We start from the raw sequence: 27,357 nt of genomic DNA, 5'->3' as shown, positions 1-27,357 counted from the left end.
GCTCATGTAAAGTTCCAAAGCAGCTTATAGCAAAATACTTCTAACACTCGATCGAGAAAAATAACTCAACAATGCTTGAACTGTGATGCTGCTCATTTGTGCTGCCGGCGTGAGAGGGGATTTTCGGCGTGAAATCCGATCAAGAACTCAAAGGAGAGTCCTTTGGAGGCATCCAAGCAAAGAGAGAGAGAGAGAGATGTGGTGAGGAGGTGCGTGGGGGCACACATAACAAAGTCTAAATATTTTTTTAAAAATCAAATATACCAAAATATAATGTTACATTGAGAACTTTAGGTACCTTACAGTGTTTGAATTCAGTGTGTTGTTGTGACCACACACTTTTAGGAGTTAAAATAAAAAAAGGGGGGGGGGGGGGTTGTACACATAGCCGAAAAATAGCTCAAATTCCAATGTGGCAACCAGACAGAACAGCAGTAGCAGCCGTGCGGAGAACTTTACAGATGTTGAAGGATTTCAGAGAAATAAAATATGGCAATCAGTATGGATTTTTAAAATGGCTACAAAAATGGGATTATATCAATGACTTTGAAGTCAAAAGTAAAAAAAATTTAAGTGTCTTGGCTTGAAAAAATATGGTATGACAATGTAATTTTACAAAATTCACATGATAATAAGATAAGTTAGCTAAATTATCTTGGTTACCTTTACAGTATGTGCCACGTGTTGGAGCTGGACATACCACACAGACGTTGACTCAGTCACAAGCTGGTTGTGTTTTGAGCAAGTACACATTTCATCCGTGCAATTTATAAAAGTTGAACACAGAATAACTCTATTTGGATTGTCGTCTTTAAGCCAAGTGTGTGTCTGTTACATACTTCAGCAGATGGTCCTTAGTGCTGCGTGTCTTGGTGAGGAAGCGTTCGGCCAGCTTTTCCATGTTGCGGCTGTAGTCCATCTCAATCTCCGCCTTTTTCCTGAAGAAATCCTGCAGGTCCTGGAGCAGCTGCACCCGCAGCTCACACTGCTGGTCCAGACATTTCAGCTGCTCCACCAGCTGGGCGCGAATTTCTGTCAAGACAGGGAGAGACAAGTTTGTTGACATTTTTTTTTTTTAAGATGATCTTAATGCACCACAATGCATTGAATGTCAAATGTCTTTGAATTCAAATTCTGCATTTGATTAAAAAAATAAAAATAACCACACAAAATCTGTTCATGTCATGTGACACATGAACGTAATCTATAATGTCTGCAGTTTTATGATGACAGATTAATATTTATAATACACGTCATCACTATAGCAATCCAAATGATCTGGCCGGGCATGTTTCGGGGGAGGGGATTACCGCCCCCGCGGTTCCCCCTTTAGCTCCGCCACTAACAACACTGTAGAAAAATGTAAAGAGGAATGACTCATTTAATGGCATAAAAGCTCTTTATTTGTTTTGTATAGTGTGTCAGATGTCTTTAATGACAAAACAAAGGCTCAACTGAATATTTCAGATGAAAGGACAGGATGGGCATAGAAACTTGACCATTGGTTCAAGTCAGGTCACTGTGCGGAGTGACTGGCCGACCGATAGTTCCGCTAGCATCCTGTTTGAGGAATAAATCAATCGAAGAGTCTCATTGACTGTCACTACATACATAATTACAATTCTCTTATGCCTCTCTATATATTACCCAAAATTGTCTTTCGCACATGTACTGTGGCTTATCACGCGCCCCCCAATCCGGTCTCTAATTATAATAGAGTGCACTCTGTTGATATATTCAATCACAATGAAAAACTCCTCTGGAGAATGGCGTGTAATGCAGCTTTGTCACAGGAAGCAAGTTGCCACGTGCACATGCTCGCACACACATCAATGATAAATGGATCAGTGCCGACAGCTGACAGATTAATGCTATGCCTGCCAACAGTTTGTGTGAACTCTGCACGTGTAGCCTTGGAAGAAGGAAGAAACAACAAACCTCACACACGCACAAACCGGGCTGTTCGGTCACGGCTAGTGTACCACCGCGGCTGCCCTACCTCAGGAATGTTGGCTCTGGAGAAAGCAATGTGTTTTAGCCTCCATCCTGGCTCCTGGTCACCATCAAGTACCCTGACACACAAGCCCGGACTGCAGCGCACATTTGTAGGCAGATCTGGCAAGAGTCCCTCGTCTGTTGAGCCAAGAGCCTCTTTGATGCTGCCATTGTGCTTTATAGCTGAGAGTGCAGTTCCTCATTACCACCAAAGAGGTGGAATATCTGTAAAGGTGTCTGTCCTGTGCGCACATGCTTCATCCCCAATCTGTCTCTCACACAGTGTTGGGATCGATAAATAACCTGTTGTGAAAAATTGTTGTTTCCGTCCCGTGTGGGTGTGCGCATATTTGTGAGCTATTTCCACATTGCAAAACGCCGTCAATGACAGGGATGAAGTCGGGGCCCATCGTTCGCGGCGGCCTCTTGTGACTGTGACCACAGAACCACAAGGTGACAGACAGCCTTGTAATTAACTGTCACAGGACAACAACAACGCATACCACACCGTGCAAACACTGCAGCACTCCGACATGCGGACCGCAATCAAGATGGCGGGCGCTGAGAAGCAGGTTTAGGAGTGACATGCAACATTATGACTACTGCCATCATTTTTATTGTAATAAAAAGGCTCGAATTCCATCTTAAGCTCTGGAACACACCGAGGTGTTCCTAAAAGCACACTCCAAATCTATGGCTATATGACTCAACCACTGGCAACCACAAGCTCACTGTTGATCCTGGCTGTTGAGCTTAATTTCCTCGCGTAATAAAAAGTCGGCCTTTTCATCTATGTCCATCGTACAGCGAGGAGGCGAGGCGCTCACAGCGCAGGTCGATGCCGTCCCTCTGTAATGGTCATCATCCCTTCAGCCAGAAAGAAGTGGGATGTGAAGTGGAATGTGGCGCCTCCACTCCCTCCAGAAGGCCCAGTCATATTTTCCAGGCAGATGAGAGCAGGTTTTGCAAACTGGATCTGGGATTCCGCTTTACTGATGCTCCACCATGATAACTCCATATGCGACATATTTGTTTTACATTTTCATTCATTTCTATCAAGTCATACAACCCCCGACCTCGTTTTCACTTGCGCACTTTGCACGGAGCTGAAAGATGGTCTATTGTCTTTGGCAGGGATTTGGCTCACCGCAAACGTCTGAGATTTAAGGCTGCTGCCTCAAATCAGTCAAACATACCGCATGCTAGCGTGCGGTTAGAAATCTTCAGGCATCCAAAGGTGCTGCCAAAGGGCCTGTCACATAAAAATCTCTGGGTGGAGCCCAGAATGGACGTTCATCTCTCTCTAAAATGACATTGCGAAAAAAACTCAATCTGTCCACCATTCTGGTGGTGCCTAGCTGATGCTTTTAGCTAAACTAAATTAATGGGTGAATTCATTTTTGAAAGACCTTCACAATCTTTTAATTTAGAAAGGCAAAAGAGTTGTCTGCAACTGGATTTATTTGCATCATCTGCACAGCTGTTGCGTTGTAATTACCGCACTACTGTTCACTTTTTTTTTTTGCTTTATGACTCTCCACATTGTTTGCACAGCCGTCATTGGTCACTAATAGTGCCCTTGCATGACGTAATGGTCTTTGTCATAGTTGGTTATGCTACAAAAGACAAATTCGTCGCTATTTTTTTTAGCATACTTGGTCAATACAGATGATCGGGATTCTAAATGAAAACAATGGCATTGCAGTCGGTTGTTGCCGAACGCTCTCCAGGGCTTATAACAAGTTTGAATCATACCGACATGAGCTCTTATCCTCTGGAGCAGGGATTTTCAAATGGTTTTGTCCAAGTGACCACCATTATAACCAAGAAGCAATTTGGGGACCATATTATTTTATTCTGCACCAAAGTAGAATAGGCCAATACAGGCTATTTATTTGCATCTGTATGTCTATTTTGGGAACCCCAGCTACATTTGACATAGTTTGGATGGGATTCACAAAATTAGCTGGAAAATAAATCAAGTTTAAATAATAAATCAATTCTATTTTTGAAAATGTTACAATTATTTTCCATTTCCAATTTTGTGGACCACCTGGCATACCGCCACTGACCACTAGAAGACCGCGGACCACAGGTTGACAATCAATATAGTGAAAATAGGAGAACAGAGCGTTGTAGAGTGAAGTTGGGGGGGTTAGCATCACAGTCATTCAGTTCTCTATGCAGGAAGAGGCGACAGAGAAACAGGAAGTCAGTTCATTGCCCATAGGGAGCACATGGGAGGGTTATATTAAAACAACGACAGGAAGTATGTGCACAAAGGCCGGAGTTGTGCCTGCGTAGGGGGCGGGAGGGTCTGAATGAAAAACCTGAAGAAAAGGAGGCAGCTGTGGAGTGAGTCACTGAAAGAAATGGAAGAGAAATACTCAACTTTGCTGGTTGTATCATATATATGCTGGGTTGGCCTATCGGATGCGATTTCAAGGCAGTCGAATGGCCTTAGGTTGCAGGTAGTATTTCCTAAAAGGATTCTTAAGAAGGGTGGAATCTATTAGTTCCAGACATGCCTTGCGAATACTACTTGACTTTAGAGACACATAGCAGTATGTGGAGAGGGGGAGTATAGGAAAAGATAGAATTACAGTACAGTAAAAGTGTTGGAGGGGAAAGTATTGCCGGAATGAACAAGTCCAGACGATTTCTTTTTCTTGGGTCGACTTATTTCCTCTGCAAACACACACACATGGACTGAAAGGGATGAAACCTGTCACCCAAATCGCACCAATTTAAGGAAACGAGGTGTTGTTTTAATGAGGCTGGTTGACTTCAAGACGTGGAAAATTTGCCAGTGTACCAAAACCAAAAAAGCCCAATCAAGTATGTGAGAAGTAAAGATGAGGACAATGGAGAAGTGGGGAATTTTGTGTGCCCTATGACCAAGGGGAATTTCAGATGTCACAATGTGATTTCTTTTCTATGTGAGTTCTGGTTTATTATAATGAGAACCGAGACTCAAGGGAATATTCTGACCAAGCATGGAAAGACAGATCTAACTTTTAAGAACCACAAACAAACACTACCCATGGACCAATTAAACCACTAATGACCAAAGGAATGTAAAACAAGTGATGGGAAGAACATTTCCGGAAGTGCTTCCAAGATAATTTGACCATCAAATCAGTAGAATACTTTGTTTTAAATTCTATGCAAATGTTTCAAAGAACAGGAGTGAGGAGATGACAAAAGGTCAGTGATAGAAGGGGGGGGGGCGTGATCAGCAGGAGTACATTCCTCTACGCTTCTCTTCACCTTGGTGACCAGGCCAGGAAGTCATTAACCTTTTCATAGGCTTCATGATTCAGTCAGAAGAGTGCAAGATGAGATGTTTGCACTAGGGAAGGGTGTTGAAGTTTCTGTGAGCCAGGCTCTAAGCCGTGTGGACTCCCTGCCGGGGTTCCTTGCCCGAGATTGGACTATAGGTCAGGGGGTCAGAGTTTGCAGTGCTACTAGGCAGAGGTCAGTCTCCTATGTCAACCAGATGGTATACAACACTTGGAACAATAGAACTTAGTTTCAGATCACTTTCAGTCCAGGCAGGCTTTTGCTCTTTTACTCTCCGCGGCATTGCCGGCCGGCTGTGATTGAGGGGAGGCGAAGGTGGGGGTTCTATGCATAATGAAAAGGGCTGCTTATCAAAAGTTAACTAACTCTTCACTCACTTGGTGTGCCTGCCTGCTCCACTAACCCATTTCTTGGGGCGATGCATACTCACACAGACTCGTATTCTTATGTTGTAAATTGCAAACTTTGAAAAATGAGTATCAAAGTCTTTTAAAGTCTTCAGCAGCAAAATGTACATTATATTACGATCTGCGGGAGATCACAAAATTAACATAACATGATGTTTTGAAAACAAAGTGCTCATCCTGTAGTGTACACACAATTCAATTAATCACAAAATGAGAATCATAATGATGTTCCATTTTGCTCGCATGACCATGCACCTGGTGTCACTTCTACTTCCTGTCCCTGATGGACGCAGCCATCTGGGCTTCAATTTCTTCCAGCAGGCTCCATCTCTGTCACGCTCACTCTCACACACGCACACACTTAGCCGAAGGGATGCAAACCACGACCGTACACGGCCATCAGTGCCATCTGTCTGGGAAAGGTTCGATGAAATATCAAAACCTGGTGAGACCAGCTCACATGTATGATACCATCGTGGATCAGCTGTAGAGACAATATATACTATCTCCCCGTGTGTGTGTGTTTGCGCACGTGTATATTTATGTGTGCACTCTTTCCAGTGTTTCCAAATGGCCAGTGCATAACACCCTCCTTAATCAGCTTAGCAGCCAGTCAGGGGATTTGATTAATCCACAACACAAGCATGGGAAGAAGCCCGCTGAGTGTGTCTGCTTGTCTCACTCTGTGTGTGTCAGCCTCAACCTTCTCTGCATTACAGCGTTGATCTATAAGCGATGCGACAAAATGAATGTAGCGATGGGTGGGTGGGAGTGCTCGCCATTCAAATGCAGACGCGTCGTCTGGCGGGCGAAGGGTCAGCTCATGTCTCCATTAGCTGTTTAATATTTGTCATATTTCCACTGACTGAGGGATGGCGTTAAACCCCCCCTGTATATTTTCCATTTTACTTCTCGCGGAAATTGATTCGTCAGCACAAGCTGCTGGAGGAACTCACCAGCTGTCTGAATGCAACATTGACTTTAATTGTTCTCATGTTAAAAGCTGAAAGTTGTGAAGGGTTAGGTTCAATCACACGGCAGATTCTCACGCATGTAACATCTTGATTGGCGTGTATGCATAAAGGAGAAAATTCCTATCGCGGCATTCCGAGGGACATGAGAAGCATTGAGACGGAGGCAAGGGGTCAAAACTGCTGATGGCTGTCAAGCGGTGATGCTTATCTGCATGCCACGAGAAGACAATGAGTGAAGGGAATACATTCTCTCAGACACTGAAAAAAAGAAAAAAAAAAAGGAATTCTTCCTCTTTGAAAAATATTCAAACTTTCATCTCAAACTACGAGGACGATGAGCACTGATGACCCACAGCAAAACGTACAAGAACCGAATATATAAGACAGGCTGTCGGATAAACCTCACAAATGACGAGTCAGCATTCCAGAGTTGCTGTACATCCAATACAATATGAGCCATTGTATAGCAGTAACAGCCTCTTAAGAGTACACAAGTACTTTGTAGATTTGTTTGAGAGATACAGCTAAATGGAGCATATGAGGAAAATAACAGCCCCACCCTCTCTGTTGTTATTCCGTGGAGAACATGGCGATGATGTGCAGTATCACAGGCTTGGGGAGTTTATACAGCTTAATGTTTAAATACACTACTACGGTGGAAAAGAAAATCCCTATGGTGATTATCGCATTCAGCATCTTGATAAAGATTCCCCCCAAACCCGCTGCCACTCCTTGCTGTTCCCATCAAAGCATCTTTGGAAGTGGTGCATTGACAGGAGGGGAAGGAAAAAGTGGGGCAAGCTGCATGAAGAGGCTCTAAGGAAAGACTGGAACTCTACACCTCAGCACAAAACAACCACTGCATTAGAAAAAAAAAAGGGGGGGTGTTAGTCAGACAAAGGCTGGGCTGGGATTTAATTTTTTTCCTCAAGATTTTCGTAGTATTAAAACAACTGCAGAAAAGTGACGTCAAATATAGTATCTGGCTAACATACCTCGTGAAATAAAGTTTACATACACTGAGATGGCAATTAGGCTACTTCTAAATTAAGCGCAATAATCCGAGGTTAAATTCCATTAGAAATCTTTCATCGTTCATTGAAAACTGTTCAGGAAGGAAGACGGATGAAAAATGAATCCATGCCCCTGTTATGTGGAACTAAAAGGATTGTGTGCTGTGTAATAGGCATTCAAGAATTTCACAGAGCTTTGTACAAATAATAAAACGGAAGAAAAAAAAATGCCAAGGATGGTCTTCATGGTCAAAGGCCTAGAATTGATACAATGAAGCTTATACTAGCAAAACTGACAATGAAAAGTACCACACGCAACCTCAGCGTAGGGCAATTCAAGGCTAAACATGAAAAATAGCTTCACTTAATACGCATTTCTCATGTTTCCACAAAACGCAAGACTCACATTCGCCTCAAGCAAGCTTTGAAATCTCCCTTTAGAAAGCACCACAATATTAATGAGGGGGGGAAGAAGAAAAAAAACCACACTCCCTTCCACTATTTATGAGTTTGTAAACTGATGCAGAGTGACTAACACTCACCTCAGGTGATTCTGGGAATGACCTTGCTTGGTAAAATCAGCACATTCACACCATTGTTTTGCCTCCACACGCATAACAACCATGCCCGCTTTGCAGTTCTGACATACCAACCCGCATGAATGTCCCAGCAGCTCAAATGTCATCATCTCAGGCATCTTTTCCCTTCATATAAACTGGATCCTGAATAATAAATTGCATTTTGGTGGTAATAAGCAACATGCCCACTAGTATTCATCTGAACTGCTGCACTCATTTTGGGAAAAGCCTCCATGACTGAACACACTTTGTGGAAAAAGAGACAGAAGCTCAATTAAGAGGCTGCTCAGTTTCCAAACACATTTTTGAACTAAGGTTGCTGATAATCTGCTTCAGGAAGACTTTCAGATTTAGAACCTTGAGTAACCCTCCTGGCATCCTTGACGCCATGGGAAGATGGCGCCTGGTCTCCCTTGACTACTAACAAAGCTATCTGGGTTTGGTCATGGACCGTCTGATACCACAAAATCCCTCGCGGAGACTTCCAATATATGTGCGTCCCGTATCAAAGACAGGACATGTCTCAGTCGGTTCAACACAATAGGGTCCTCTCCCGTGGGTGGTCACACCCCTTCCTCCTAGCTCCATGACCTTATAAAACGACCCTAAGGAGGCTCGAAAAGAAAAGGGAAAATAAGGAGAGAGGGAGTGGACCCATCAGGAATGAAATCCTTATCAAAACAGAAAGCAAGTCTTAGGAATACAGGAAGTGCGAGAAAGGCCGAGGAGGTGTAAGCGAATCTGGACAGACAGCTGAGACAGCAGATGGAAGGGAAAATGGGAAGGAGCTAAAACAGAAGCAAGGAAAGGAAAGCAGTGCTGTTGTTTGGCATTGGTGGAGCTGAATTATTAACGCTGAATCCAGTGGAAGTGAGAAAAGACAACACTTTGATGTGCTGGGAGTAATCGCCGCGTCATAAAAATGCATCTCGACGATATACGCAGACCTGCCTGAGGCTGACAAGAACACAATCATCGCTCAGGCTCAAGAGAATGTTAGCAATGAATGTCATACTACAAGTTATACATGTCAATTTTTTGTATCATCTCGATTCCGGAATACAAACTTTTCAAAATATAATTATCAGCTAGTAATATCACCTAAACTTGTTTTGAACAAAGCAGGTTAGTTGTATCTCCGCTCGCGATTGGTGTGAATGTTAGCTACTCCACAAGGAATGTAATGAGATGCCTATTACGAGTTCATTTCGGAGGCAGCGTACCACGCTTCATAATTGACCACGTAGCATGTTTCTGAGCCCGGGATTAGAAGAGGTCAAAGGTCCTAGCAGACCGGAGGATGACATGTGGCCCACACCTGTTCAAAGATACCCCGCAGTCACGTCGTTAGAAGAGCAAAACAAGGTAAAGTAGACAAGTGAGTCAGTCATTACTCGAGTTTATTGTTAAACTGTGAGAGACTACAAAAGGCTGTCATGTTGTTTTGCTTTATCTCTCTGCAGCCAGTGTTTTTCTCTCTGTTGGCCTGCCTTTTTTTTTCTTATCCGCAGAGGAAGCCTGTTTGATCTGGGAGACTCCCCGTTGTTCTGAAGCTCCAAGCTCAAAGACATCAGGCATTCACTTGTTCATTTGCTTCACTTCAGACAAGAGCTTGCTCTTTTTTTCTCCACGGGTTTTTCAATGTCTCTTTACAACAAAAAAACTGTCGCTCATCTTTCCATCACTCACCCCCTCGGAGAAACGAGGCGCATTCTCCCTCTTGTACCAAAGACAAGACCATAATTCATGAATTCAAAATGGCCTCTATGTTGTGGAACAATTGGACTGATGCCAGCTCTGCAGCGTGCATATGGACCACGTAAGTAGTATGTGAGCTATGACACGGCAAGGACAGTAGCCATCATTGTCTTCTACGGCGAGAGCTGGAGACAATGGAGCGGGATACAAGCAGGAACATGACTCATACATACTGTAAGCCCTACTGACCATTACGGCTGACAAACAATAGGCAGTAAGTGTCCGCGCGTTGTACAGCTAAACAATAGCAGCATTACGTATGCCAATTTGGGACTTAAGCCGTGTTGCAGAAAACAGCATTATTGTTAAATTTGTTTACGTGAAAAAAAAGCTTCTTAGTGTCTTTATTTAGGAATCATTGTGGACATTCATGATTGGGGAGAAAAAAGGAATACATGGCTGGGTGTTGATATTCGAAAGACAAAAACTAGACTTTTATTATTTTGTCCAATGACTGGGTGTATGTAGATGTATGCTTGTGCACTTTAATTAATGACAGATTATAACAGGTACTCTGGAACCTATTTTCCACACTATACTTTTTTTTTTTTTTAACCAGATCTTGATTTAGGTTGTTAGTTCAGAAAAAGGTAATGGACCTGAAAATGACTAAAAATGGCAAGTACTACCTGATGTATTCAACCGGACAGATCCTAGCATAATAGCGCTAATCATATATATATATATTTAACTTAACGCTTCACACACAAAAAAAAAATTGTCTTTTAACCCGGCGTGTCTTACGTTTTTTTTTTTTTTTTTTTTTAAAGAAAAGCCCGTTCACTTATATTGCGCCTGCGGTTTTGTGAATTAGAGCACAGTGGGTGAACATGGCTGTTTCTATTTACACAGTAATTTTAGTATAGTAGTTTTCAACTGGCGGCATGCTGGATTACCCCAAGATTACAATCAATTAAAAAGCTCAACCACCGCAGTGGGAAAGTCTCCCCACAACATTCCTTAGCGGGAATACCACCAGAGCATGACAAGAGTCCCACACGCACACATTCAAGCCCCGTTGCCACCCACTGTAACCTTTGAACACAGTAAGTGGCTGTGTGCGTGCATATGTGTGTCACAGACGGCCACCTTTAACACCACTGTCCTCCGAGAAAAGGAGATGGATGACAGAGAGAGTGGGAGTGGAATGATTCAGGGGAAAAAAAAGGCTACTTAGGGGGGGTCCAGTAAAATGCGTGTGCCTCTTGATCCTGCCGTCACCAATGAAATGAGGTGATTGATGGTCCAATCCTTTGTGCCAAAGGGCAGCACCCCTCAGACCCCGTGTTTTTTTTTCTTCCTCCTAGTCAAGTCCCCTCTAAGAAACGACTCAACATGCAGCAAATCAGATATACTCGAGAATATTTTCCCCAAGAGACGCATCCAAATAATAAATGATGAGTGGAGTAGAACTACGCTGCAATGCGGTGGTTGTAATATTAGCATGACGCAGTGTATTGTTACATCACCGCAAACAATTAAAATGACACATCCAGTCCTCCACCAAGCCGATTTGGATCGGTCCCAAAGTCGACTTTAATTATTGCCCACGTCTTGAATACATATGAACTGTGCAGCTCAGTTTCATGCATTATTTAAGACATAGTGAACCGTGATCTTATTCCTTGGCCTATATCCGCCATGGGCTTTCACTTTCATGCATAACAAACAACTCCTCGGCAGAGAAAAGACAAAATATTTTGTTAAATGAATAGCGGTGGCTGTGTGAGCCAATGTGATGTTATCTTTTGTCAATCAAAACCAACGATTCATTTCCTTGTGGCTCTATAAAGGTGAAGGAACCGTTTAAGGTTACTTGAACCCGAGACAAACGTCCGCTTATGTAATGTAATAGGAGCCGTGAGATTTCTCTGTCAATGAGTGAAGTCATGTAATGATGATAAAGGTGTTGCAATTTCATGAAACTGAAAGTTTTAAAAGTCTAAACCCCCCTGTTCAAATGTAATGATCATTCTTTATTTCCTATTCAATTTGGTTAAAGTCCGAGTTGTTTATACAGCTCTTATATTTGCCCAATGGTGATCCACCTAATGTTGTGCCCGACAGTAAATGTCACCGTGAGTTCATACAACTCCCGCCCCGCATGGCTCACTGCACAACGGGAATGAGTATGTGTGCTCGCATGTATAAAGGGGAGGGATGTTCCCATTTCCACTCTGTTTGAAGCACACGGACTGAGCCGGAATTTCGAGGGGAGAGGAGAGGAGGAGGGGGGGCACCAGAGGGAGAATGATGGGAGAGGCGAAGGCCGTAATCCGAGAGGGGAGTCCCACAGGGCGGGCAGGCACATGGTCCTCTACCCTCCACAGTCGGTTTGGCGCATGGAGGAGAGAGCGAGACGACAGCAGACTCAGCGTGCTCGGCTACATAAAGATAATGATGACGTATTGGTATCATTTAGTCCCGTTATTAGGAAACAAAACTCATCGTTCAAGTTATGTGCGCCGCTCAATTGAGATGCTTTGGCTGATTTATGGCAACATAAAAATTTAGCTTGTGTACTAAACATCCATCTGCCAATTCAAACAAAAAAGCTTGTGAACTTTGCAAAGCGACTGCGGCACATGTGATAAAATCTCAGGTATGAAAATGACGTCATGAAAGAAGCTTTCCAGTCATACTGTAAATTAGACTATGGATATTCCGATAGTCCGTATACAATTGCCCAAAATGCGAAAACCCAGCAGCAGCAAACAAATGGCAGCCCAAAACACGCTGCAGTATTTACCAACTCTGGGGTAAAGAATATGAATTATGCATACTTTACGATGGAAGCGGAGATAAAAGACGACGGAGAGGACGCTAGACAGGAAGAATTTGAGATGCAGTTAACCGAAGAGCGTTTGGAAAGCTCCATTGGTAGCGGTGGCCCAGACACGGAGGACCTCAATCAAAAGCATTTGAAATATTTATATCGACGGTATATTTTAGGAAAAAAATCTCTCAAGGTCTTCTGAAGATTTTAATGAAATGTACCACACTGAAAGGCAACTAGGATGTAATATTAAAAGTGAGCCAAAGGGCAAATTCCACACATCTTCACTTATTAACTTGCTGAGGGACAGTCAGCCAAATGTGTCTTCAGAACTGTCTACGTTGCCATCAATGTCCCTCTCTTGGTGGTTGACGCGTGTTGCGCAGTTCATACAAGGTTCTGAAAAATACTTTTGATGCCTCAGGATGCACTTAAACATGCATGAGAGACGAGTCACACTTCTCAGATTGGAGTTCACACAAACACACACACACACACCCCATGGCGATGCTTGCAAAGAAGCAGCAACAAGAGAAAACGAACTCCAACGGGCACGTTGAGATAAATATCGGGCCCCAGGTATGCGCTGCGAGTTCCTTAACAGCTCTCCTGGCACCTACACCGACGAGCTCCTCCAACACACAAACAAATATTTAAGTCAAACATGTTTGCCACACCCACATCCAAACATGAGGCTCGGGACGAGTGTGCACATGAAAGACTTCATCTGAAGGCGTGTTTGACCACATTCATGAGGAACGGCCCAGCCCACGTTGCCTTGCAGCAGTTGCCGGTGAGGCTCATTATAAAATGGCATTTCCTAACATGCCATCATATTTAATCATTAAGCTTTACTTCAGTCAGATAGTTTGGAAAGGGTAAAAAAAAGACTACTCCATAGAATTAATCCAATCAATTAAAGACGTTACAAGAAAACAACATATTTGATATTTAATGCTGGCTCACTTCCAAACCATTTTGAACCACACCACCGTGTTGTGTCATGTGACTGTCTCCGATGCTTGTGGGAAAGAAAACCACAACATGCTTCTCACATTCAAAACGGCTTGGTAGCAAATCTCGGTTTCAGCACTTAAAACAAGCCGGCATGTGTGGCAACAAACACCAGCAGAAGAGGGGGAAGACTCAGCCTCCCTCTGGAGGAGCGTGGATGCTGGGAACAGCAGAACTGGTGCATCCGCATGGCAACCAGGGGGAAAGAACACTGTGTCCTCACTTTATGCAGAAGAAAAGAGGCGAGCGAGTACACGGGCTGTGTGTGTGCGTGTGTGTGCAATGCAGATTCAACGGAGACGAGCTGATGAATGGCTTCATTAAAACAGCATTAGGAGAGGTGAAAGGGGTTGCAAACGGGAGCCATTTGCTTACTAGTTTGAACGTGCAGAATCGACTCAATGCAGACATTCGCTCTGCTGTACAATCCTTCAACTATATTTATAGTGCAGACAGCCTTAAAAATATGAATCAACAGCAATAACATGGAGAAACAAAGAAATGCAAAACAGAGGAAGAACTCAAAACGGGTCGAAACTGGCGTTGTGCGTGCGCGATAACGTGATTAGCCAGAGGGACCTACACGGAAGACAAATCTACATTACTCTTCCTCATTTTCCTTCAACCCAGAAAAATGGGGGCAATTCTGTAACCGTAGCAACCAAGTGTGCCTACGTGCACAGACAAGCTGCTGCCGGAGAGGAAAGGTGGCACCAATGATTTCAGAGGGTTAAGATTTTATTTCGAATTATTTTCATTTCAAAGTGTTTTTTTTTTCTTTCCACACCGCCTCTCCTCCCTTTGTTGTTGGTATAAGGGTTGTTCAAATACAACCTGTCTCCATTGTGCAGCTTTTCATACATTTGTTTTTTTCTCGCACCCCTTACTCGGCCTCTTCCTATTCATCTGCTCGCCGTTCTAATTGTTTTGCAGAGGATATGAGCAGTTTTCCTCGCCTTTATATAGATAGACCCATCTGCTTTTAAAGACGCATTCGTCGACTCGCACAAACATCCGCGGCCGGTTGTGTGTCAGCAATGTGGTCTGCACATGCGGAGACCGAGAGGCCATTCAGCCGCTTTGAAGCACAACAGGAGGCTGGTGTGTGTCACACGTCATCGCCGCTGTCAAACATGATGAGGGGCAAAGGAGGGAGACGGAATGACAGATAGAGGGGAGGGGGGGGGGAGCAAGGAGGAGTGAGAAAAACAAAAAGTATGAGCGGAGAACCGGCGGGTTCTTTTCACAATGCTCCGATTGTTCAGTGGATGTGGGCCGAGAGAAAGAAAAAGATTGAAAATGAGCGTGAGGGAGGAAGGGATCGACAGCTTTTCACATTCTTGCGCTTGTTGAGTGGTTGTTGTGCTGTTGCAGTGGCTCAAGGGGTCAAGTCTTTTTTTATGATATGCTCTTGGCTTATTTACACATTTTTACCCCCAAAGGCATGGCACTACAACAAACCTTTTTCCTCTATTTATTTGTGTGTTAGGTATATATCAAACTCAAGGCCCAGCGGTGTTCTTCTGTAGGCATCATGTTATGTCAGGCGAATGTACCAGACTGATTTTCTCTACTTTGCAAGGAGGAACTCACAGTGGCTTACCATTGCACTTTTTCTAGTCAGGGGTCGGAAATGTCGGACTTCCTCATTTTCTGGAACAAAGCATTAACATATAAATATGTCTCAATGTATTAGGAAGGTCATCCAGATAAGGGTGACCTCATAAGGTCATCAGCTCCCCCACAATGCACAGGGATGCTCTACCTTTCAGCAGGCTTCTACAAATTGGCCTATCAAAAAGAATGTGGATTCAGAAGAGGAATTTTAAAGAGACTGAAGAGCCAAAGGGAAAAAGGCAGAGTATTAACTAAACGCAGGCACTAGCAGGGAGTACCAGAATGGAAAAAAAAAGAGAAAATAAACAGATGTCTCCTTTTAAAGTGATAGGCAGCACAAAACGATGTCTCGGTGGACATCGTGCAAAACAGAAGCGCTCCAAAATCTATCGCGTGATTTGTCACTGCCTTCGATCGTCATATTTTTTTAACCCCAAGCTGTCACACCTGAAACTGAGAGGAATTCCGTCAGCCGGCCACGGCAAACTGAACATCTGTTGCCCAATCAGAGCACGGCGAGCATCTGGCTCGAATGAACAGCAGTCATCTCGCAGCCGAACTCCGACCTTACCAGGCTCGGCCGTGTGCATTTTTCTTTTCTTGGCGTGTTTACTTCCCTTTCTCGATCCACTCCGGTACTCCACTCGCATCGCTTCATCTCTCGCTGACATTAATCAGGCGACCGTGCGCAACATCTGATATGCCAGATGTTGTCGTTCACCTATCGCGCTTCATTGACATAGCGTGGAGGATGCCTTGATGGCTGACATTCCTCATTTTATCTCTCATCCTTTGACAGCATGTAGGAGGACAGATTAGATCATACATGGCTGAGTGTCTACTGTATATAACTGGCAAAAATGCTACAGCTAAAAAGATGCCACATAGTGAGCTGTTATAGTGTTCCCACTCGTGAAGAATGAGGAAGTAGCAGATTGGTAGAGTGATCGAGAAAATCAATGTTTTGTTTTTTTCCACCCCCTAGCCATGTCAAGTCCATTGCTGACTCAGCACTGCACCTGAAACAAAGGCGGAGTAGCTGGTTCTGTTATTGACTACAGGAAAAGACGGAATTTGAGTCATTGAAAGAAAGAAAATAACCTTCAGCAGTGCTTTTTTTTTTTTTTTCATGCTGCCAAACAAACGTAAAGAGCTCAATTGTACGTGGATGTGTGAGTACTGTACAGACAGGAAGCTTCCTAGCACAATCAGTGTGTATTCAAGCCCGACTCCATACCCCCACTTTCACGCTAACATCCTTCCCGACTGATTCTTTTCAGCTCTGTCAGCAGATCCTTAATTCAGACTGAAACACTTTTGCTCACTCCAAAAAGCAACCTCGCAATCCCTCACCTTGCACAATAATGATAAACCAACGACGTTTTGGTTTAAAGGCGTGTGATTAACTTCTTGTGATTGTTTAATTGTACGAGCTGGTGTTCTTTCTAAATGACAGGCAGACGCTAAACATTTAAACACAGACATCATCGGTAAAAAGTGTCATTAATTAAACAGCTCCCCATTTTCTCACAGCCACAATGAAGATGGGTCAGTGTTGCAATAACAATCACGCTGTAAACGCCGTCAGGTAATGAAGTGCTTTTCAAAGCTGCCATCCGAACCGCACTCGATTTTTCTCTCCACCAACAGTGCATCAATCAAACACAACATGTCCGGGCATAGTCTTACATACGCGCGTGCACGCAAGCCTGTTTGCAGACAAACCCAGTGCTGTGTCAACACCTTTCCTATTGTGAGCCAGTGAAAGCGGCCATTTATCCCAAATCGTATGTTTCACTGGTTGCCGAGCAAACATGCGGTTGACTGACGGTGTGCGTGGAGGCAAGTCGACACCATTTCAGTTAACGCACCAACACGCACACACACACGCCTCGCGTCCCCTTTCAGGGTGAAAGATCATCATGTCTGCTGCTGTGAATTTTCAACAGATGCTGCTCCCAAATGCCTTTTTGGAGCCATCTGCGAGTTGCTGAGAGTCGAACGATCAATAAGAGTTATTCAAGCAGACCATCAGAGCGGACGGCTATGCCATTACGATTAGTGTCTCAGACAGACCACAAAAACCCCAAGATCAATAAGCTTTATTAATGGTGACTGGGAATTTGGTTCACAGAGGAAGACGCTGATTAACAACTGCGTGGAACCGTAACAGATGCAATGCCAAAGTGTGTCAAAGATTCTGAAAGGCTTTCACATGCAATGCTTCCTGTTTTTTTTTTCTTTTGGCTACTATGGCGAGCTGGCTGATTAGTAAAACAGGAGTACTGTGTTGGCTGAATAAATGCAGTTCCATGAAGACTGTGACAGTGCCCAACTCTGAGCGAGCCGGAGCCTCTCTGAAAAGCAGAGTCCACTTCAGGATTCAAAAGTACGTACAGTAAGCGCTCCAAACGGGAGATGAAAAGCTCATTACTTACCTTGGTGTATATGCATTTGCATTTGTGTTGCAACATTTCTAGTACTAAAGGTTCACACTGCTCACCTAACATTTTTTCAAATTTCCTTTATCCTGCGTGTTGTTTTTTAGGACCAAAGTATTTGAACACCTGGCCATTACTTCTACAGATGGTGAAAATGGAAGAAATTTGAGGGCTGCTCACAGCTAGCCAAAAATGTGGGCTGCTTTGATTGAGGTCCCCCCCCCAAGTCTGTCTGTATATACTATAGTTGCACCATCACGCTGCAGAAGCCTTATCAACTTAAGCCATGAGGTGGGATTTACATTTATTTACCTTCCACGCAGAAGCATTAAAAAAAAAAAAAAGATTATTCCAGCTCCTAGATAAACACAGACATGATTTGAGCGATTCCAGATTTTCACACCCAAATACAACAAGAGGGGCAAGGAGGAGGATCGGGAGTAACTGGACCACTTGTTCTGAATGGAACACGAGAAGCCCATGTGACGGAGAAGGTGGTGACCCATCTTATCTACTCATCTCGGCCAATTACAGCAGTAGCCAAAACCTTCTGTTCCAAAAGCCTTTCATTCTCTTTCCTGGTATACCTGCCTACCACTAACTAATCGTAAATTGAAAAATATATTATTATTATTATCAAATTTGGGGGGGTTAATGCATCAAAACTATTAGTTACTACATGTATCGGTGTTTGGTATCGGCATCGATAACTACTACACCATCGTTCTGAAAAAAGTGGTATGGAACATCCATACTGAACGCAGAAAACTTCACTTGCTTTTCAGCTTGCTGCAACATGACTGGCAGCCAACGAAGAACAAAATGGAAGCACATGTATTTGTTCCGACCACTACACATGGCAATCTGGACGAGTAGTATTTGCTTGTTTGAGAAATACTGCACATCATGAGAGAGAGGATTCAGTGCCCATTGTGTTTCCTGTTTGCTAATGTCAACGTTCTGAATTGTTGATTTAATTGGCGGATTGCGCTAAGAAGACTTCACAATATTTACATTGCTCAACAACTGCAAGACTAACACTTCCTCAAACCCTGCAATAGATTGAAATAAATACACAGACTCCATTCTAGCTTTTCTTCCCCACTTTACACAATAAACAAGCATTCAAAGACACAATTATGGACAATTTACTCCTCAATAAATTTAAGATCCATGTTTATGGGAGAAAGTTGGAGTACCACACCACACTAGGGAGAATATGCAAATTCCACACAGGTGGGCCTGGGTTACGATTTGAACCCTGGACCTCTCTATAGTGATGCAAATATGCTCACCACTTGAAGACTACAATAATTTCAAAAAAATGGCTCTGATGGGGAGATAATCTACACACTATGACATCACAAAAGGACCATTATTCAAATCGAACATCAGGGCAAAGGATCACCAAACAGGTCAGAAAAAGTTCTCATTTCCACATTGTTAAAGTAAGGCATTCTATTTTAAACAGTTCTCACACATTCCCCATTGAAAACTACAACAATGACAAAAATACATTGCTATATAATGACTGTCAATAATGATTATGTTTGAAAAGGAAGACTTTTTTGATGCATCTCTTGTTTTGGACCTCAACAGATGGCGGTGCAGGTGTACCTAATAAAGTGGCCAGTGAGCGCAGCCACTACCAGTGTGCCTGCCTGCCTGCCTGACGACAGAAGCGTCCACAAACACAACCAATGGGGCTTTAACTCACCCCGATGCATTGCATGGGGGGGACAAAACACCATTGGACGCTAAGGAACAATCTCCGATTAGTTGCAACGTGTAAGGCACACATGCTCGGGCGGTATGCGGAGCTCAGCAGCCTGCAGCACAGACATGCGGGAGACAGTGAAGAGAAAGAGAAGAGAGAGAGAGAGAGAGAGAGAGAGAGAGAGAGAGAGAGAGAGAGAGAGAGAGAGAGAGAGAGAGAGAGAGAGAGAGAGAGAGAGAGAGAGAGAGAGAGAGAGAGAGAGAGAGAGAAAACGCCCTGCCTTGTTCCATGTTGAAACTGCAAGCCTTCTGCTTGTCGTACTTAGCGGACAAACAGCAAATAACGCGTGAGCTTTCGCACCTTAACAAGCGGTTGGTGGTCAACACCACTGAAGCATGGGCGTTTTCCCCCCCTTACTGTCTTTGTTGGCGGATTGCGCTCAACGTTAGCAGGCGAGCGACCACATGAGCGAGCACACGTCGGATCAGAGTAGCTGCGATCATTACGCATAAATAAAGAGAAATTATGAGAAGACCAATACTTGACATATAAACGGGAGATGTTGGTAGATGTTAAAAAAATACTATCAATACGACAAAATTGCTCATTTATCAAAGCGTCGTTGCATTGTCGCTTGGGAAGCTTTGAAAAGTTTTACCTTTAACTTGAGTTTCATATTCGGCCACGATCTCCTTGTCCTTTCGGAATTTGGCCGGAGACGTCATGGCTGGAGTTTGGAGAGCAAACCACTTGTCCACGCTGTAAAGTCAATTTGGTCCTAATTGGGCAATAAAAACAAGCTTGATGGGGGGACTGGGGGAGAAGATCCGCGTCGCGGCTAGGTGAGAAGGAATGGGGTAAAAAAAATAAAAAAAAGAGGGGGAATCCAGATGAGAAAATGTGTCTTCTCGCTTGCTGAGCCCGCCGCTCCGTATTGTCTCCCTGCGTGTGTTCACTGAGGGCGCATTGTGAGTTTGGCGCTGCTTCTGCTGCTGCACAATTCTCATGCGCGCCTCCTCAAAGCCACCGGCTGTGGTGCAAAGCGTTTAAAGTCAAAAGGGAGACACATCCCCGCCTCTGAAACGGCGATAACTTGTCAGTATGCACTCCAGAAGCGTCCGCTTACTCCTTCGATCCTGCCTGAAGTGATCTGTGCTCACCCCATGAAGTAGTGAGAGAGAGGAGGAACCAGTGGAGGGGTTGGCAGTTCCTCCACACTACGTACTGCACATGACATAAGGATGGACGCGTGCAAGTCTATCTTTGAAGCACTTAAAGCAACCTTCAAAAGCAAAAGAATACTTGTCTAATTCATTTAAACAATAATGGTTTTCTTTTATTTAATGAATGCCAGTCACACATATTTGTATCAAATGTAGACATTAGGTACACGATTGCTTTGAAACGGGGGCGAGAGCAGTTTATTTTAAACGACAAAATGTTTTTCCATATGCTGCACGCAATAATTTAGTGCCAAATAACTTGCAAAGACCGGAAGTAGTCACTAACGCTACCAAGCTACAACTAATATACAAATTGATCTTATCTTGACACTATCTCTATAACGTTGATAAGAATTTCACTGACATTGAGATAGTAATGTGTCAATTAAAACGTAACCATTGTTTTGCACTTCCGGTCAAGGAAAAACTTTTCATAGTCATGAACCCTGCCCCGCCTAATTTAATAGAACAAAGATTTTGAGTCTGCGGTTGGCTGTAATAGTCTAAATGACGTTGAAAGAAACCAATCAGCATAGGAATCAACTGAGAACGGTCCCGTCTAAGTAGAATATATAACCAATTAAACACGGGTTTAGGATATGCCTGACCAATCGTGTGCGGCGCTGTGGCGTCTGGCCAATCAGAGCAAAGCCTGGGTTCTTTTCAAAGATTGTTTCAGGAAGTGGTTTTAATTCCAGAAAGTTGTAAACAAAACACTGACAGCTATTCGGTTAGCTTTTAACTACAACTGCATGAACGGGGAACTGCTTGTGTAAACAATCGTGTTACTCGCCATTTCTGGGTGTATCTTTAAAATGTTGCCGACTTGGTTCTTTGTCTGACGTTAAAATACTAATTCGGATTTTGTTTCTTGTACTATATCGGAAGAGCTAACATTAGCTGTGTTCGCGCGTTGAGAAAGGCACACCATCGCATGTAAAGTGGATTTTCAAGGCACCCCTGTCATCCGAAAACGCCAAGAAATCGGATAACGTCACAGATTTCTTTTCCTTTTTGCTGTAATTGCAACATCAAGGCGGTGTGCAGGACGAGCATGTCGACGTCCAACGCTAATTTCAAAAATAAGTGCGTCGCCCAGGTTAACTGCATCTTTTGTGACAGCGTGCTCTGTACGAGAGGCATGAAATCGGTGCTTCTTGCAGACTCCGAGGTTCAGCTGTTTTCCACTGATATACCTCCAAATAGGTAAGTGCTAATGACGTTAGCACTACTGCTAGCTTTGTTTACAAACGCAGTTGTTGCCAAGTCGAGGTTTTCCTGCAACAGCGAGTGTGAGCGATATAGTTCTGTTTAATGTTTTCTCAACTTATTTTTTCTTCAACCTGACACAGAACTGTTGACTTTGTGGCCAGCTGCTACTCGACTGAAAGCTGCAAGTGCGCACTGAGAGACATTGCATGTCTCAAGTGGTATGTAAAGCGGTTCATTCATTTTCCTCACAGTATCATACAGCTTTTATTTAAATTACATCATGGCGGTGAGCCACAAAGACAGCGGTTACTTAATTTAAGTATTCTTATTTAAAAAAATAAAAATCATTTGCTGCCCACAGTTCATGGGGTAATTGTGATTTCTGGTCTGAGATGTACTTTCCAGTGGTGTAGAATCACATTGAGGTCTTTCTAATTGTCCCTCTCTTAATAAGGTTACCAATTATACAAGGAACAGCAGAACAGTGGCACACATGTAATATTATAAAAAGCATCTATGAGTTTTTTTTGTCACGATAGTTTACATTATAATTTGCAAACTATTCCAGTATTTTAGCTGAAAATAACAAATCACGCGCTGTTTCTTTTGTGTGCCGTTCCTTTGTTGTTGTCACATGCTGGTTGAATAACAAACTGTTTGTTCCGCAGCCGATAGTGGAGTTAGCACTTTTGAGTTGGGGTTCATTGTAAAGTGCTGACTTCTGCTTCTGCTTTGTTTCCCCTCCCAGTGGTAATGTAGTTGGCTATCATGTTGTGGCCCCCTGTAAACCCTGTCTGCTCTCCTGTAATAACGGACACTTGTGGATGTTCAACAGTGACGCCGTTTCCAATGTCAACAGATTGGATGCTTCAGGTCTGTTCAAACAGTAAGGTTGCAATAGAATTTCAGGACACTAAAGTCACAAAAATATGTGTACTTAATCACCTGACAACCCTCCATGTGGGCAGGTCTCAATCTGCTTCTGTGGAGAGATCTGCCCGAACTGGACGACGGTGAAAACGAGGAACCTGAAAGCCCGTCCGAGGAGGAGTGCATCAGGTAAAGATGGAAATGGATGAGACACTTTGCAGCAGCTACCAGTGGAGAGGTGGGATCGTAGGAGTGAAAGACAAGGACGACCTTAAAGTGTAATTTAAAATCACATAGGACTTAAAAGGCGCTGCTTTATTTCGGCTAAATTACGCCTGAAGCCACGCCCCAATCAATGATGTCACAGCAAGTGTTTGGCCTTGGGCAAGCGGCAGAACACCTGCTCTGACACACACGGGGATTAGTCGGGCCTGAAGGATGGCACACTCCAAAGGTTGACTCCCCAGAAAACAGCGTGATGGTTGTGCTTCTTATCACGATGTGTTCCTGCTGTGTAAATTGCGATTAAATCATCACCAGCTTTTGCTGTCAAGCTAAAGGTACGCCCATAAACAATCATTAAATCTCATACTGTGCTTAAATTAAGCTGGAATTTCTGACTAATCAGTGAGCCAATATTTAACAAGAATCAAGTTATTTATGCTCCTCATTTCTGAATCATGACGATTGTGGTATTCCCGTTTTAATGTTTTAACATTCGTTTGGCTATAGTACCTTTTGAAATCCACGTTGCCCTCCTTGAGACCATGCTAAGATGCTGAAGTTAGCATGCTTTGTCCTTTCTATTGAAGCAAAAACAAATTCCTGCTCTGCAGTTGTTTTTTGTTTGTGCACAAGCAGGTTGGCAAAACAAACTTATCAATAAGACTGACAGTCTCCATAACAATTGTCATTTTAGTGAACCACTAAAACTGTTATTTAAGACCAAATACTTCCACATGCTTCCTTTTTGTTTACAATCTTCGTTTACAAGTGCATTGTTTTGTAATGTGCATTTAATATATTTCATATTTCATTTGATGTTTGCTTTTGTACGGTTGGGTGTATGTGTTTGTGTCGGTCTACCACAAGAAGGTATCTGAACTTTCTCTGGTTAGGACAATAGTATAATCCGATATGATAATAATAATGATGAAAAAAATGTTAGTGTTTATGAAGTGAATAACTAATTTCTTGCCCTGCTGAAAATGTATATTTTGGAATTGCACTGAAACTGAATTGATCATTTGGAAAAACGATTGTTGTTTTGTTTGCTTATTGTTGAATTAAATCAAAAACTTTTTATTTCTTTTCAAAACAAATAAAATAAATAATAAATATACACTCCCCACCACTCTTTTGGGGTTGTTTGAAACAGGACGTCAAGTTTCACAGGTTATTATTTAATTGAAAGCTGTTTTTATTTTAATTGAATATCAGACTCTTGGAAACGATAATACAAATCAAAGACAAATTATACGCTTATTTTTAAATTACAAGTAAAACAAGCACCGCCCGGAAAACAAGTGAGTTAGTTCTCTATTTATGTTTTGATCAGTCTTCTACCGCCCTCTTGTGGATGAGATATAAAATTGCATGCACAAGCGGAATTGGCGTCAAGCAGAATTATTACAAATAATTATGGATCCGAATTGGAAATAAAATCATTATTTTGTTGATTATGCAATTTCAAAATAACATTTATATGTTTAAAACCTTCCTCATGATAGTTTTGATGGGCTTTATAGAATAGAAAGGCTCACCAGTTCTTTACACACAAATACAACGTACTATATACCTCATAGTCCATACACTTCTATTTTGTGACAACGACAACTCGACACCAGTAAGTAAATTAAGGTTGTTGGGTTTTTTTGCCTTGTTCCAAGTTTTACCTTGATTTTTGTTTGGCATGAGTCAGACTGCAACAAAACTATAGTCTGCTGGAATGTAAAATTGGGGGCACACAAATTATATGCAGATATTAATTTTATTGATACATAATTTGTATTTAGAGAGACTTCAAATCCAACCAGTAATGTGCGTGCATTATTCATATTACCTTTTCAATGGCCAAGAATGACTACACACAAAATCATTTTAGAGTCATTTTATTCAAGACCATAATCACCGATATAATATTTGAATAATACGCATTTTAGTCTTTGCATGGAATAGGAATCACTGCGATACGTCAATGTATCAGTTTCAACAATATATTGTGACGCTAGATGGCGTAGTTGTACCATGAATATAACCCGAGGTCTCGCAGGAGTGGAGGGACAACCAGATTGCAAACCTGTCTTTAAGAAGCATAAAATCTGCATTTTAATAACCGCAAATACAAGGACTTCGCAACAATATTCTTTGTATTATATTTGTAATATTTGAATTCAACACGTTCCATAACGTGCATGTATTCTTTTAAGCAATATTGTACAAATACATCCAAAGCGCCTTGTTTATCAAAAAGGCCTCATAAAGTTTGTCAGCTTTATACTATTTTTGTCATGATTGATATTAAACGTGTAATAATGAACTACTCCCTTAAAGGCAGATAGCATAGACAACCATCAAATTGGAGGTCACCTTGACCATGATAGAGAGGAGAATATTTCATACAAGAAACACGAGGAGGTTCATAAAACTAGGCAGTCTGTCATGGCCATCTCCCGATAATAGAGCTAAAAGGGCTAATGTCTGCCATTGCCTGATTATGCATATTAATGACACCTCAAGAATTCATCACAAAAATCTTTTTACAATGGGTGAGGAGGGCAAATGGTAATAAACGGCTGAATGTATTCCCTTTAGGGACACACTTCATCAGGGAGACATCTTTTAAATAATGCATCTAAATGATTTTCATGTGGAATATGAACACATTCAGTGAAATGCGAGGAAGTGGAGAGTCGTGAAAACCGAACCGTGCAGGTGTTGTAGGCTGCAGGTTCTGTGCCTACTCGTCCGTGCGGCGCTCCACTGTGAGACCAGCTGCACTGGGCTTTTGTTGCTCAAGTGCTTAAGATCACACAAAAGAAAACTTCAAACAGCCTCTACCCCCCTTTTTCAAAATTGTGTTCTGTTCTTGTGGCCAAGCTGATTACAGCAAGGGATAAAAGTTGTTCCTATACAGTAAACTAATGTGGAGAATCAGAGAGCTCTAATTAAGTCATGGGGGAACCGGAGGGAGCCGACATGGATGTGTTCCCCAAAGCCCAGACCGACGGAAGAAGAAGGAAGGAGGGGATTGCTTCACTGGAAACTTCACAGGCCAACAGTAGTCGGCATCAAACGTACTTGTTGTCAGCTGAAGGTCCAGTCGAGGCATGAACTGTTGCATACATACACACACTAGGGAGTAGTTCCAAAGCCCCCCCCCCCCCCCAACTGTAAGCCTCTATATAGTTCCTCCCAATCCAAACACTGCGTGTATCCAAAAGCCCTTACAATAGATTTTGCACATCAATGCTGTAATGGTTAACCAAATAATTTAAATGATTTTAGTGGTTATTTAAAAAAAAATGGTTTTCAATTATTATCAAAAATAATGTCTATAATTTATTATGGTGATTATTGTCTCACATTATTACAGGACATTAATTAATAGTATACTGTGCTCAACAAAAGAGCAGCAGGTTTGTTAGAAAACCTTGAGTTTTTGTTCAGAATCAATATTTTCTATGGCATATACAAAACACCCCCCAAATGTGGACTACTGGTTGCAAAGGAGATTCACTCAAGTCATTTAATGTTGCAGTGTTGGGAGGAAAAAAAGTGCACAAAAGAGTGCAACCCATTGAAAGTCCAGCAAAACATGGCATTCAAAATTCTAAGCGTTTAATTATTAAAATTCTGACAATGCTTACGGGTCATTTAATTTTATTTATTTAAATTTCGTGTTCTGTTATTGGATATCAGCAGACTGTCATACAACAAAATGAGATGATTTATTTCTGACCAGTGACTATTATTTTCACCATCTAACATTGATGCAGCCTGTCGTAGTTTAATTAAATAGATACTTTATTGATCCCTGAGGGGGAATTCAAAATTATTACGCATGTAAATGAAAATTATTTAGCAATTTTTGGGATAGAAATATTTAAAGAGATTATAATCCTAAAAATTCCCGTAATTTCTAGCAATGACCCACGCACGCACACAGACACACACAGACGCACGTGTGCACACATACATACACACACACACACACACACGCACACACGCACAGACACACACACACACCATTGTTTAGAACTGCTGCTTGTAGCCACCTGCAAATTACAATCTAGCACTCAAGCACTTGTGTGTCGGCCCATTCTCTGCAAGTATGTTTGCATGTTTGTCAGTGCATGCGCACTTGTGTGTGTGTGTGTATGTGTGTGTGTTTGTGCATGTATGCAGGGGGAGGGCTCGAGAGAGAGAGAGTCACTAATCCGGGTGCTGTCAGGCCCAA

General features: G+C 42.6%; 2 protein-coding genes across 4 annotated transcripts in view; one reads left to right on the top strand and one right to left on the bottom strand.

Annotated features, from left to right (window-relative positions):
• The window catches only part of srgap2 (SLIT-ROBO Rho GTPase activating protein 2), a 33,322-nt gene extending 12,542 nt beyond the window's left edge, over positions 1 to 20,780 (bottom strand). For both annotated transcript variants that reach the window (XM_061290687.1, XM_061290688.1), the window contains exons 1-2: positions 20,252 to 20,780; positions 840 to 1,032 (exon numbers count right to left, since the gene is read on the bottom strand). In XM_061290687.1, coding sequence (XP_061146671.1) covers positions 840 to 1,032; positions 20,252 to 20,318 — 260 coding nt within the window. In that variant the 5' untranslated portion in view covers positions 20,319 to 20,780. The remainder of the gene's footprint in view (positions 1 to 839; positions 1,033 to 20,251) is intronic.
• A 707-nt stretch (positions 20,781 to 21,487) lies between these two features.
• On the top strand, positions 21,488 to 24,278 carry fam72a (family with sequence similarity 72 member A). 2 transcript variants are annotated; one of them, XM_061290690.1, is made up of 4 exons: positions 21,488 to 22,022; positions 22,169 to 22,246; positions 22,777 to 22,901; positions 22,997 to 24,278. In XM_061290690.1, exons 1-4 carry the CDS (start codon positions 21,871 to 21,873, stop codon positions 23,089 to 23,091), a joined length of 450 nt encoding a protein of 149 aa, XP_061146674.1. In that variant the 5' UTR covers positions 21,488 to 21,870; the 3' UTR covers positions 23,092 to 24,278. The 2 variants fall into 2 exon arrangements, with proteins under 2 accessions (XP_061146674.1, XP_061146675.1); XM_061290691.1 differs by having other exon boundaries at positions 22,777 to 22,914.
• Positions 24,279 to 27,357: the final 3,079 nt, after the last annotated feature.

Source organism: Syngnathus typhle, linkage group LG11, assembly GCF_033458585.1.
Source record: "Syngnathus typhle isolate RoL2023-S1 ecotype Sweden linkage group LG11, RoL_Styp_1.0, whole genome shotgun sequence".
In the NCBI taxonomy this organism is placed as follows: domain Eukaryota; kingdom Metazoa; phylum Chordata; class Actinopteri; order Syngnathiformes; family Syngnathidae; genus Syngnathus; species Syngnathus typhle.
The sequence above is the reverse complement of the archived record's forward strand: the minus strand, read 5'-3'. Positions and strand labels throughout refer to the sequence as shown.

What these genes read in the sequence shown, in the direction of transcription:
- fam72a (XM_061290690.1), top strand. Translation starts at nt 21,871, where the DNA reads ATGTCGACGTCCAACGCTAATTTCAAAAATAAGTGCGTCGCCCAGGTT. An exon ending in ACTGATATACCTCCAAATAG is followed by an intron (nt 22,023 to 22,168) that starts GTAAGTGCTAAT and finishes AACCTGACACAG; the next exon opens with AACTGTTGACTTTGTGGCCA. An exon ending in CAACAGATTGGATGCTTCAG is followed by an intron (nt 22,902 to 22,996) that starts GTCTGTTCAAAC and finishes CCATGTGGGCAG; the next exon opens with GTCTCAATCTGCTTCTGTGG.